The sequence below is a fragment of the Sardina pilchardus genome, chromosome 13 (assembly GCF_963854185.1).
Source record: "Sardina pilchardus chromosome 13, fSarPil1.1, whole genome shotgun sequence".
NCBI lineage: Eukaryota > Metazoa > Chordata > Actinopteri > Clupeiformes > Clupeidae > Sardina > Sardina pilchardus.
Genome location: NC_085006.1, coordinates 26,669,911 through 26,683,369, shown reverse-complemented (window position 1 = coordinate 26,683,369; position 13,459 = coordinate 26,669,911). Strand labels below are relative to the sequence as shown.

Genomic DNA, 13,459 nt, shown 5'->3' with positions numbered 1-13,459 from the left:
TTTTATGTCATTTTTGCCATCGTATTACATCTGTCCTGTCCATACAGGTGTGCACTTATTCATGTTCAGAATTTGGTATGAGGAAAGCAAATTACTGCATATATACTACATGATAGAAATGCCGAAAATGTGTAAATGAAGTCTTATCACTGTTTGTTCAGATGAGAACAAGTCAAGGTGCACAAGGTGGGACTAGGGCATTCACGACTGGTGATATTCAGTAGTCGATTAGTTGTTCATTATAGGCGTCGAGTAGTAGTATTTTTGTAATGCAGAATTAACATAACAGTACGAAAATTCATTGGTTATTTTAGCCATACTACTCTCAGCACAGCAGTGTAGAGGCCAGAGCAGTCCTGGATAATTCAGGACATTCGTGCATAAATGTCATCAGCTGTTTCGGGTAGTGAAGAGGCCCCACCACCAGAAGCAGCGACCTCGTCAGCATCCGGCGTCTCCTCAGGAGCGATGTCCTCAGCATCGGTCACCTCAGGAGCGATCTCCTCAGCATCCGTCACCTCAGGAGCGATCTCCTCAGCAGATGAGGCAGCGGTCTCCTCAGCCCTCCATTCTTCGGGCAGACCGCTTCTCTTGCGCGGCAACTCCCCCGGATGCAGTGGGTCATCCCGATTAAAGCGCTAGACGTACAGATGGGTAGAGAGAAAGACAGAGAGAGGGGGACAGGGAGAGAGATGAACAAATGTGCCGGCAAACATTCTCTGGACAAGTCTGGCTATCACCATACTAAGCTCAAGTAGTACTAATATGTGCTCTGGTTTTCACCATACTAAACTCAATCTTTTAAGATTGAAAATTAGTCTGGCGAGGCTGCGCTTTGTTTCTTCTGCACTTCGTAGTTTCGTTTTCGGGGCGTCACTGGCCAATAGCATGCCAGGACTAGAGTATGGCCGTTTCTGATTGGAGCCAAAGATTCTGGCAGTAAACAGTGAAAATAGATCTGCTGGTATCCAGCCTGAGCTGCCGGGCAAAATTCAAATTTCCCGGAAGTTCAGGCAGGGTTCACCCAGCCTAACTAATATGTCTCTGACTCAGTATGCTTGGATAGTCCTTCAACCAATCAGACCATTGATCCAGTGCGTCTTTTGGATAAGCTACTTTGTGATTGGACCCAAAGGTTGTGGACAGGAAGCAGGGGAGATAGATGCGTAGGTTTACAGACTGAGCTGCCGGGCGAAATCCAAATTCGCCGGGCAGGTCAGGCAGGGTTCACCCTGTCTATCTCTTGGCAGGAATCATAAAGCAAAGCTGAAAGTGTTCAAATAGAGAGAGGGTTGGTACAAGGACACAGTCATTACAACCACCGCAGCTCAAGGTTTTCTCATCTTTTTTTCTCATCAATTTCCGGGGCATTCAAGTTGGTGGACATGTAGCCCTAGTGGGCGAATAAACAAAAGAAGCGTCTGATCCTTCATTTTTTAATAGTGGGCTTGATCAAGCCAACATCAACTCAGAGAGACCAACAGGAAGTGAGTGGGAGAGGAGAGAGAGAGAGAGAGAGAGAGAGAGAGAGAGAGAGAGAGAGAGAGAGAGAGAGAGAGAGAGAGAGAGAGAGAGAGAGAGAGATGGGGTGGTGAATGACCTGCATGGGTCGGACTCGAGCCAGTTGGGTCCAAATATGGTGCAGATTGGGCAAATACAGTGTTAAGTGCAGCATCTACTACAGTATTACAACTCACAAATTCAGACACAAACTCAATCAAAACTAGAGACCTCCACGTTCCTCACACCAGCAGATTTCACCATGTTCTTCAGGAGTAGAGTGGAGTCACAGCCTGAACTAATGAGCATGCCACACACACACACACACACACACACACACACACACACACACACACACACAAAACACACACAGGCACAGGCACATTGTCTGTACAGACACAAACACATGTTTATGTATACAAACACACACACACACACACACACACACACACACACAGATGTACTTGCCCCACTAAAGAAATCCATTAGCGTTAATTATTAAGCAGCATTTCAACATCCTTTTGCGCTGTGTGTTGTGATGTGTGGGTGAAGTGTTGAGAAGATGTTTATTCCAAAACCACACCCTTTGCATCCGTGACTGATGAAGATGTGATTATGCGCTAAGGAGATAACACATACTGTATGGCTCTCAGTCCTCTGAATGTTTATTGAGAGTGATCAGCTAACATACAGTAATGTACTGTGTTTTGTTTGTTTGTTTGTTTGTTTTTTTGTCCATTCTTTTTTGATATCAGTCAAACTGTTGTTGGGTTGGGTTGATTTGTTTTCTTTACTTTTTTTACTTACAGTAATACAAAAATGCAGTTTAATAGAAATCACCTGGAATTGACAATAAAACATTTCCACAATTAATTACAACTTTTTGTGCATCTGAACTTTATATAGCTCTCAGTCCACCAAATGTTTATTACTGTAAGAGAGATGAACTGCCGCTGGATGCATACGAAGGGGTTCAGCAAGGCTGTTCAGTTTTATTAACCTGGTTTGTGATTTTATTTTCAGGATCCCATGGGCCACTGTTGACTTCTTAACATGGTATCAGATGATGGTGCTGGCAACCCTAATGCATTCCTGCTCTGCTGAAGTTGACTTGAAAAAAAAAGAGAGTTTTGGATCTGAACTATCTATCTATCTATCTATCTATCTATCTATCTATCTATCTATCTATCTATCATAATGCATACAGTACATTCATTTTCGATAAATAAAGATTTCTCTCTGCATTGAGTTCCTCCTGTCTTTGGAACCTGTTTTGTTGAGTGTAATGCCAGTCAAACACTGGGTGGCGCAGTAGAGTCACATATCTCACATGGTTTACATTTATCTAAATATATCTCATGCTTTACATTAGCATTTGACATATCTCACATGGTGTTTTAGCATTCACAGTATTTGATATTTTGAAATCTTGAATTTCCCCTTGGGAATCAATAAAGTATCTATCTATGTATCTTTCTATCATCTGGTTTTGCATTCACAGTACATCTGACATATCTCACGTGGTTTTGCAGTTACATTTAACAGTATGCCCTGGTGGTGTTAGCACATTAGTCCCCCTTTCAGAGTGAAATGAGTAGCAGGAGCACTAAGGTGCTTAGAAATTACTGTAAATAAACAAATAAATGAATAAATAACTCAACTAGAAAAGCACTCAGAGTGCAAACCTCCGCCAAGCGAAAACATAACCATGTTCTGGATCAAGACGGTGATCCAGATCACTCCCAGAATGTAGTAGTTTCTTCCTTAGATCATTTCAGACCCTGGACATTTCATCGATATCCATCTACAGTATAGCTTTCAAGTTATCTTTTGAACAGACAAACAAACAGACAGACAGACAGACAGACAGACAGACAGACGAACAAACAAACAAACAAATAAATAAACCCTGATGGAAATAGAACTTCCCTGGTAGAGGTAATAGCAGCATGGCATCATGTATGGTACGTTATGAAAACAACAACAACATCACCATGATCTCTATGTACAACATGCCACCATGCACTTGCATTCTGAAAAAAAATATGCCTAAATTGATCAGGAATAACATCCACAGTTTGTGCAGTACTGTCTTTTTGCAGTCAGAAGAAGTAGTCTAGCAATCAGATTTGATTAAATCTCCAACATTTTGCAGTTATGTGTGGCTGCTGTTCATGTTTGCGGCGGTTGTTGTTTCAACAGTCGTTGATTAATAACATGCATAATAATAATAAGGTATGATTCATTCAGAGAGTGGAGACATAGGTACTGACCATGGACACATAGATGCTATCAGGACTCAGGGCAGGCTGTGGAGTTGGTTTAATCCTTTGAAGTGTCACATAGAGGTTTGCATCCTAAAACAAACAGAAATGGCTCTCATCATTGGCTGTCATCATAATGCATACAAGTGCATTAATCCTTTGATACCTTAATCTCATCATCATTCTGCTAAGGTGTCACCATTTCTCCACAGTGCAAACATTCCAGAAGTTATGCTCCACACATGGGCGTTCCATTGCTCACTGATGACTTGACAACACTGACAACGCTGCACTAGCTACAGAAAATCTACTCAAAAGGATTCCACCTGGGAAGCAGTGGTGTTGGGGACTGCAGCGTCTGTTTCCTGTGTAGCGTTCCATTGCAATCATTTCGTTTCACTCTTCACTATTCTATCAAGATGAAGTCAAAAAGCCCAACCATGTACTAATGAAAATAGGTCAGTCATGACCACAACATTGCCATTACATACTGTATATTCATTTAGCAGACACCTTTTCAAAACCAAATGCGCACATTCATGTTGGAACAGGAAGTGGCCATTCCCAAACTGTTCCCACAACGTTGGATGCATGGAATTGTCCAAAATCTCTTGTTTACCAGTGCACAAGCCAAGGTCTATAAAGACATGGATGACAGAGTTTGGTGTGGATGAACTTGACGCCTGCACAGACTCCTGATCTCAACCCAACAGAACAACTTTGGGATGAATTAGAGCGGAAACTGAGAGCCAGTCTCCTCGTCCCACATCAGTATGTGACTTCAGACTTCAACATGCACCAATAAGTGTAGGGAGTTATTAGTTGTCTGTTTGACCTGGAAAAAAAAACAACAAAAATGGAAGCTGTTGTACCTTGACTTCAGCAGCATTGAGATTTCCCTGGAGTGGAGGATCAGTATTCTGACTGCTGAAAGAAAACATTTGTTTAGTTTCATTTGTGTGTAAAGCCTCATATCACCATCAACATTGTCTCATAGTTAGTACCTTTGCACAGCCGGTCTTTGAAGTGCCTTTTTATGCCACGCCCACTTCCCCACTAATGCTCCGCCCACCAGGAAGAGCAAGATACCAATACAGCACACAGCCAGTTGCCTTGGTGATCGAGTGACACTGGATTTATTAGGATGCACTGAGTTGGAATGCACTGTATAAGGATAATATCCAGTAAGGATATTCCTGGCTAAAAAAAGAAAGAAAGAAAGAAAGAAAGAAAGAAAGAAAGAAAGAAAGAAAGAAAGAAAGAAAGAAAGAAAGAAAGAAATCAGTCAGTAACAAAAGCTTTAGAACAGTCAAGGTTGGTTAGGTAGTGCCACAGGTCAAAAGCTACTACATTACAGTTGAACCCCCATATCTCCAGAATGTGGATAGTCGAGAACATCAACAAGCTACAAGATAGCGGTGACCTGAAAAAAGAGCTAGACAATGCCACTGATCTCGGATGTTGGACAGGTGACAGTACTATATAGGATCCTGTCATGTTTCATCTCTGGAGATTGAATGAGAATACTGTACAGTATGTGTGCTCAATCACTACATGTGCTATGCTATATACTGTATACTGTACATATATATTACATAATATATGTATATACAGTATATGTATATTAGTTTGTATAGTTTTTTGCATATAAAACACAATCACTCATATCAATAAGATCTTATCTTATTGTCTTAAAATAGCGTTCAGTTACACTGTAACCTTTGTTTTCTGAGTGAAGAAAAGATCTCTCCACTCCATGACATATTTCATAATATGGAGAATTATAATATTAGTTCACAAAATATTGCCATGTGTAAACCAACTTTAGCTGGAATTTCAAAGCAATCACTAAGCTTATCTGCTGTCTTCTGTCAACAAACTTAATTTGAAAGGTTTGCCAAGATTTGAGTTAGCAGATAAACAGAGTCATAGAGGCCACTCATATAGGCCTAACAGAACAGTCCACAGGAAAGACATGGACAGGAAGATGCTTTACCTGATACCTGCCAAGGTATCATTAACCTCAACAATGACACCTGGACGCTATGAAATGGGCTTACTGACCCACAGGGTCGAGTTACATGGAAACTGTTGGACATGGTTGTAATGGCAGTTAGTGCAGTGTAAAGCACCTGTGCTAGTGTGGGACTTGTGCATGTTTTTGTTATCTCCACATGGAAACAGGGAATGTGTGGCCCAAGACAGGTTTTAACAATTTGCAGACCAGATAAGTGTTTTCGAGACTACTATATCATGAGACTTTCTCCCAGGTTGGTGTTATTTGTTATGAAGTAGAGAGATAGTCTTGATATGAAAGAAAACTATCACTCACTCATTCTGAAGGTGACGTTGACGGAGTTTTTATGGATGATTCCATTGAGTCGGAGTCTACAGCTGTATTTTCCAGTGTGTTTCAGTGACTCTACTGATTGCAGCAGAATGGAGAAATCACCCAAGGACAAATTTCCAGTGAAACGGACGTTGGACCAACGGCTATTGGGCCAAATGTCTTTGTCGATGATATGATCCTCTGGACTTGAACTATTTGACTGCATGTGAGGAAGATACCATAGCCTTAAAAAAAAGCCATTAACCTTTTTTAAATTAAGCCTCACAGTCAAAGGTGCCATGCGTGGTATTAAATCAGCAATAAGTAAATAAACAAACAAACATAGATTAAAGCTTTCTGTTGAACTGAATGGGGGAGGGTCCTCACATCAAATGGGACTCTCTATGGAAGTTTGATTACAATTTAAACAATTTCAATAGGATTTTAGTCAATTTGTGGTTCTGGCAGGGCTGTGATGTGGTTTGTTTGTATTTTTCTTTGTCTCACCTGAAACCACCACTCTATTGTGTCTCTGAGACCCAGAGAGCCGCCGCACTGAGAGAAGTTACACATCAGACGAACACCAGGCCCCTCAGGTCTCTGTGTGGTCATCACACAGCTCGGGACCCCGGAGATGGAGGCAGCTAGACACACACAAACTGAGAGGGAGACAGATGTGATCGTCAAAACCAGTGCACTCAGGAAACGGAGATTAGACGTGAAAGATTATTATTATTAACAACTCAACAAATATATGTTATTCCCTCAGACCATTAATTAAAGCATGTAAGCCCTCACTCATGAAACTGATGTAACATTATATAAGGGCTTAACATAACATAGCAACATGGAAGACAAAAACTGCTTCACAGACATCACCAAAAATTAGCATGGTAGCCAGCTTTTTCCTGTATGAAAACAATTCTGGCAAGAATTGCAATTTTACTTCTATTTAAGATAACTTGACCAGCTATTTTGGGGGAAAATCTTCTTAATTCTTAACCTTAAATATCACCACATGTAACTTAATATCTATCATGAACAGGTTATGTGATTTTAACATGAAATCCAATGTTATGACAGAGGGTTGAATGAAAGTTTGAAATACAGTAGGTTTAATTTAGGATTTAGAGAAGAAGAGCAGAGTAGAATAGAGCAGAGTAGAGTTGAGAAAAATAGTGTAATTTTAAACTTAATTGCATTTAACTCACCAATGAAGACAAGCGTAATATGCATAGTCTTCCACGTGTCTAAAAGGGAGGGGGAATGTACATTGAATATTTCATTGGACTCATTCATCATGAGCTATTAGCACACTGTATGTGTGTGGCAACTCATCAGAGGAGGATTGTTCTCCTCAGAGAAAATTACAAGAAGAGGAAAACATACTGTATATACTGTATAGTACTACATCAATTGACTACTGAACCAAAACTCCATTACAGTAAAACCTGCATGGGGAAACTATAATTTGTTAAACAGTGCCCTCTATTGATAAGATAAAGGTTTTTCTCTGGTCCACTGTATTCTGATGGCTCTATTGAGATTGGTACAGAAGTTACCAAATATACGTAGTGTTCTCCCCCCATAAAGGACCTTCAGCTATACTGTATAAATGCCCAGTTTTAGGGTCCGGGCTGTTTGCTTTTGATGGTTGCTGTACATATTTCCAATGTACGAAAAAAAAAAAAAAAAAAAAAAAATGCTTTCTCGAAGTGCAGTATAGTAGGCTACAGTGCAGTGACCAAGCATTTTTTTGTGTTCAAAATACTGCATTCCCTGCATAATAACTGTAATTTCCTCCAAAACTGCGGTTTTGATACTCAGAAATCAGCAGTTTGACAGTACAGTTTTTTTTTGTAAGGGTCTGGTTGTGCTAGTAGTCTCCTGGCTGAGGCTGACTGTTCTTCACCTGTGTGTCTGTAGTATACAGTAGGCTACTTGCCGAAGACATAGCTACCGAACTGGCTCTCCTGATTCCCTTCAATATTTTTTACAACAATAATTTTAACACTTCATATAGGCCTCATTTATGATATGCATCTATTCCCCATGCAGTGTAGCAAATCAAAGTGAATAGCCTATAGGCTACTTAACCTTCTGCTCAGTTGTAGGCTATTTAAACCAACTAAAGCTTGACTAAAATGTTGTAAACATTTACCTCTTTTGAAATGTATGGGGAGAGTGCATCACCAATTAGTTTCGACGGGATCTCGCATGTTTCTGCTGAAAAAATGCCAGTCTCCTCCCGAGTTGAACGTTATCATGAGCACATTTAAAGAAGAAGTGTTCTATCCCCCCAAAAAGGGCCCGCATTCAAAAAACAGGACATGCAACTTTGCGTATCGTGACTGGGAAAGGCTGGCAAGCAAGTCGCAGACTGACCAGGGGATTCACTTCCCTGTCAGGTAGGCCTCAACTTGGCCAGCAACACACGCTGGAGAGATGTGTGTAGACATCAAACTAGAGAATGAAGTTTATACTCGACTGCTCTTCCTGCTGTTCAAATTTCTTCCATTTTCCATACTGAATGCTACATTATTCAGTTTCACGTTCATCTTCCTAATGTATGAGGCACTGTCGCCACAACTGCATGTCTGTCACTAGCTTGACTCAAGGGGAGACGGGGGAGGGGGCATCATTAACTTGGTTTAGTCTTGCACAGGCTATGGACTACTTTGCTAAATGAGTGTGATGTACTGTATGCTTTAATGTATAAAATACATTTATGAAATAGTCTAAACAAAATCCACCAAGTTATAATTTAAAGGGTTAATTAATTGTTTCGCCTTGTTCAGTTGTGTGCAGAACAGTTGTGCGATGCTCCACATGAAGCTGACCTTAATGGACTCATAAGGTGTGAGTTTAGAGTTTAGTCTGTCCTCCTCAGCTTTGCAAGTCAGCAGCTGGCAGACTCCAGTGGTCTGTATGGTCAGATGCATGTGCAGGTGGCACTAGAGATCTTCACCACTTCCCTTTCCTGCTGTGGCCATCCCCCCCACCACAGGACTAAACACATTTTTCCTGTTCACATGCACATCTACTGGAACATAGGTTATCATTGATGAATCGGCTTCATGATTATTTGCAGAAAACAATCCCCCCCTCCGACCACATTCAGTCATGACAATGAGTCACTGGACTTTTAACCAAAGTGACGATATGAAGTACACCTGCTAGAGAAAGATCGTTCCAGTACATCCAAGAACACTGTATGTTTAATAACTTCAGTTGCATGTAGCAATATACTGTAACTATACTGATATGTGGCATGAATACGACACTTGGAAAATTCTCTGTATATCACTTATGAAGTTTGTTCAACTAGATAGTCCATAACAATGTGGCTGAGATAATGCTGTTAACTGGTGTGTTTAAGGACTAACCGTAAATCAAAGTTCAATTTATTAATGTTTTGTTGTTTATTATGGTTTGATTTTGTGATTTAACTATTTCTATTGTTAGAATCCATGTAAGTTACAACCTGACTGCTGTGTGTATTTTCATTTTACAAATGTTAATGTACAATAATGAATCGTATAATAAGGATAATAAGTTCTAAAGTAGTATCTTCGATTACCAAATAATAATAATAAAAAAGTTTGATCTTGTGATTTTTCAGAAAGTCATCTTCAGACCAATTGTAAGCAGCCTATTTCATTGCATTGCCCAGAAGGTCAATACTCAACACTGCAATACATTGAATATAGGCCTATCAAATAATTTCACTCTGCTATTGCTCATAAACTTATCTTATCTTCCAGCCCAGGACAGACATTCCCACTGTTCAGAATTATGAGCATGTCATATTCCATCACTTTAAACCAGACTTACCTGACAATGAAGTCTCTTCCGCTCAACGCATGTTTGTCTTCTTAATTACAGTGGCTGACTATCACTGTTCTCTTGCCAAACTACAGCCAGAAATAGCTCACTGACTGGCAGCAATGTACACATATGTCTTAGCGCTTGTGGTATTGAGGTGGGGTCACTGACTGCCTTTTTTCTTAGGGCTGCATAACGACCACCTAAAAATTGTGTCTGCATCAAATAGAAACAGGCTTTAGTTTGAAATAAATAACAGGAAGGCGTAATTTCTCAGCATGTGTGCTACAGGTCACCCATATCTCAGATATACCTCGAAGCTTATCAAGGCTCAGCAGAGAAACCACATCTGCTTTTCTGCTCTCTCTCTCTCTCTCTCTCTCTCTCTCTCTCTCTCTCTCTCTCTTTCAGTCTCTCTTTCTCTACCTCTCTCTCTTCTTCTCTCTCTGAAAAGACACTGTGATGAACTGTGATCAATTCTACGAGGACAAACATACATTTCTCTTTCTACCTCTCTCTTTGTGTGTGTGTGTGTGTGTTTGTGTGTGTGTGTGTGTCTGTGTGTGTGTGCAGATTTCTCAGGATTAAGGTGAACAGTTCAAGTCAAGTCAAGTTAAGTAGGTTGTATTGTCATTTGAGCCAAATACACTGTATCGAGTGAGAAAAAAAAAAAAAACATGAACCCAGTGGTGTTACTTTTAAAATATACAGAAAGACATTTTGAGACAGACTACATGTACAGTAGGCTACACACAGTGCAATTTGGCTACATGTAGTGTACAGTAGCAATTTGGCTACATGTAGTGTACTTATAAATATACATAAAGAGTTTTTTAACAGTATACTGTAGGAATAACGGGAAAAAAAAACGTGCAGTTTCACAGCAGCCATGTAAAACCACTGCTAACCACTGAGGGGCTGCAAAGAACCGGCTTCAGATAAGCCCTGTGACTTCTGGGCTGTCACATGTTATCTGTGGCTAGGCAGTCAAAAGACATCTATGGCCATTCTATGTTTGAAGCTCATACACTGATTCCTAAAATAGCCAATTAAAGTGGAAGAGCTTCAGTTCACATGCATAATGGTTTTCACGCATGAAGGTTTTTGCTCAGCATAACATTCAGGGATGTTTTCAATTTCATTGAGAACTTCCTCCTCTGATTGTCTCAATTCAATGGAGTAAAAAGTTTCAAAAAAGCAACATTGTGGATTTTTTCTCCCTGACATGGACAACTTGTTTGTGTCTCTTGACTACTGTATAACTCGACTTTTTCTCAAATAATTTAATATTAGCCTTTTTTTTCATCAGAAGGGACATTCTAAGACTAAGTCCTAACTTTGCACTCTCCAGTTTTATTTTCTGGACAGCAATTTTTCCTTCTAAGATATGAATCTCTCCTATCTCAAGTATGCAGATGACATTGCCCTTGCGGGACACGTAAAACATTGAATCACATCATTGGCACAGAAGTACAGTAGATACATTAAATTCACGTTTTGGATATGAATGTACTGTCAGTAAAACGAAAAATAAATGGTCATTAATGGTCGCACGGGAGAGATACCACATACTATTGTTAACAATACACCCATAGAGAGAGTCAACATGGATCTCCTTATATGGGCAAAGATGGCAGCTTTGGGTCCTTTTTCTAGGCACTCCTCAGAGGTTTATGGAACAAGTAAGCTACTCTCATCTCCTGCAGTGCTCTCTAGCCCCCTCTGCTGTCTGAGAGGTGATTACAGTCTGGATGATGTTTAGCCTCCATTACTATGACTTACAGCAGGGCTCTTTCAGTGGAGCATCTGCTCATTTTCTGATGGATGGTCACTATCACAGACTTTTTTTCAGACTGCAATGATCACAGACCCCAGTACAGTACAGTATTGCCTTATCAATGCCCTCACAGACCCCAGTACAGTACAGTATTGCCACATCAATGCCCTCAAAGACCCCAGTACAGTACAGTATTGCCACATCAATGCCCTCAAAGACCCCAGTTAACCCTTAGATGCATAGGCTACCAATGCCTACACTCTTCCATGAGTGGGGTCAAAAATGACCCCAATTAGAATGCATGCGTTTTTTGCTGTAAACTCAAATAATGTCTCTCATTTTGGTTAAAGATGATGATTTTTATTATATATTTGTCGAAAATGTTTTTATTTCATGTTGGACATATTGATGCATCACTTTTTATTAACATTTTATTACAAAACAGCTTTTAGATAGGCAAAAAAGGTAAACATCCTAAAATTATCTCAACATAGGTGAATAGGGTAAAATGTTTAACTTAGAGATATCTTCATGAAACTTTACCAGTTGAATACTCACATAAATAGGAGAAAAAAACGTATTGCAAGGTTTCTGTATTTATGTTTAAATATGCTAATTAGGTCATGTCTAATTAAATATGCGCCAATTTGCATATATGTTTTGATGCGAAGAATCTGACCATTGGAAAAAGCCAGGTTGAAAATATTTTTTTTGTAGTGTTAATATGTCAAATAAAAAAACATTTACAGAGGTGATTATGAATATCTTCTTTTGTTATCCAGTAAATCAGAAGGTACTGCCAATTGTCTTAAAAAAATGGATTTTTGCCCTATTTTTACGCATAAAATGTCATACAAATCAGGCCAAGAACGCTATATCAACAAATCCCTCTGTAAATATCGCTTGGTGAATTCTGCTTCACAATTATAGGAAGAGTGGACATCGAAGGATCAAAAAGCGACGACGCTATGAACGCTTGGCCGCCACATTATATGATGATACTTAGATTTATGTTGTTGTGTAAAAATAGCCTTCAGGATGGTGAAACTGCTGACATGAGATGTGATAATCAACAGTAAATGTATACCTGACTGCCACAGTTGATAAAAATCAAAAGATCCTAGGGTTAACTTTTGAAATTCCATAGAAAATGCTTGGGGTCATTTTTGACCCCACCTATGCGGATCAGTGGTACTGATACAAAACATTAAATTACTTTAAAAATATAACAGTTAGACACAAATCCAAATGGCCTCATGTCAAAGACAACCTATTTGGGGAATACATAGAAGGTTAAATGAAAAAAATTTAAAATGAAGAAGATACTGCAAGAAAACAACCTCTGGGGTCATTTTTGACCCCACTTATGCATCTAAGGGTTAAGTACAGTATTGCCACACCAATGCCCTCAGACATCCCAGGACAGTACAGTATTGCCACAGCTTGTGAGTTAGGTGGTGTACTGTACATACATCACATGCATGGGGGAACAGCAACAAACACATAATTAAACAAAAAAAAGACACAAAACCAACAGCAAGACAACAGGTACTGTACACAACTGTGCATAATGCAATTTCTGGCTGACTTCTTGTTTCTGACAGGAAGCCACATTATAGGAGCTATGAAAACAACCATGTATCTTATTTCTAAAATATTATTTTCACCTGTTGTCTTCGTTTTGCATCATGCTCTCTCTATCTTTTTCTTTCTCTCTCTCTGTCTCTTCCAGAAGACGCACAGTAAACACACTGGGGTTTGACA

At 39.7% G+C, this 13,459-nt stretch overlaps 1 protein-coding gene across 1 annotated transcript; it reads right to left on the bottom strand.

Moving 5' to 3' along the window:
• On the bottom strand, nt 1-10,050 carry LOC134099694 (uncharacterized). Its single transcript, XM_062552664.1, has 8 exons — nt 9,928-10,050; nt 7,305-7,343; nt 6,601-6,752; nt 6,097-6,313; nt 4,769-4,964; nt 4,637-4,691; nt 3,774-3,857; nt 1-638 (listed from the first exon to the last, which is right to left on the bottom strand). Exons 2-8 carry the CDS (start codon nt 7,327-7,329, stop codon nt 366-368), a joined length of 1,002 nt encoding a protein of 333 aa, XP_062408648.1. The 5' UTR covers nt 7,330-7,343; nt 9,928-10,050; the 3' UTR covers nt 1-365.
• Between the last annotated feature and the right edge of the window lie 3,409 nt (nt 10,051-13,459).

What these genes read in the sequence shown, in the direction of transcription:
- LOC134099694 (XM_062552664.1), bottom strand. Translation starts at nt 7,329, where the DNA reads ATGCATATTACGCTTGTCTTCATTG. An exon ending in CAAAGACCGGCTGTGCAAAG is followed by an intron (nt 4,692 to 4,768) that starts GTACTAACTATG and finishes GTTTTCTTTCAG; the next exon opens with CAGTCAGAATACTGATCCTC. An exon ending in TCAATGCTGCTGAAGTCAAG is followed by an intron (nt 3,858 to 4,636) that starts GTACAACAGCTT and finishes TGTTTGTTTTAG; the next exon opens with GATGCAAACCTCTATGTGAC.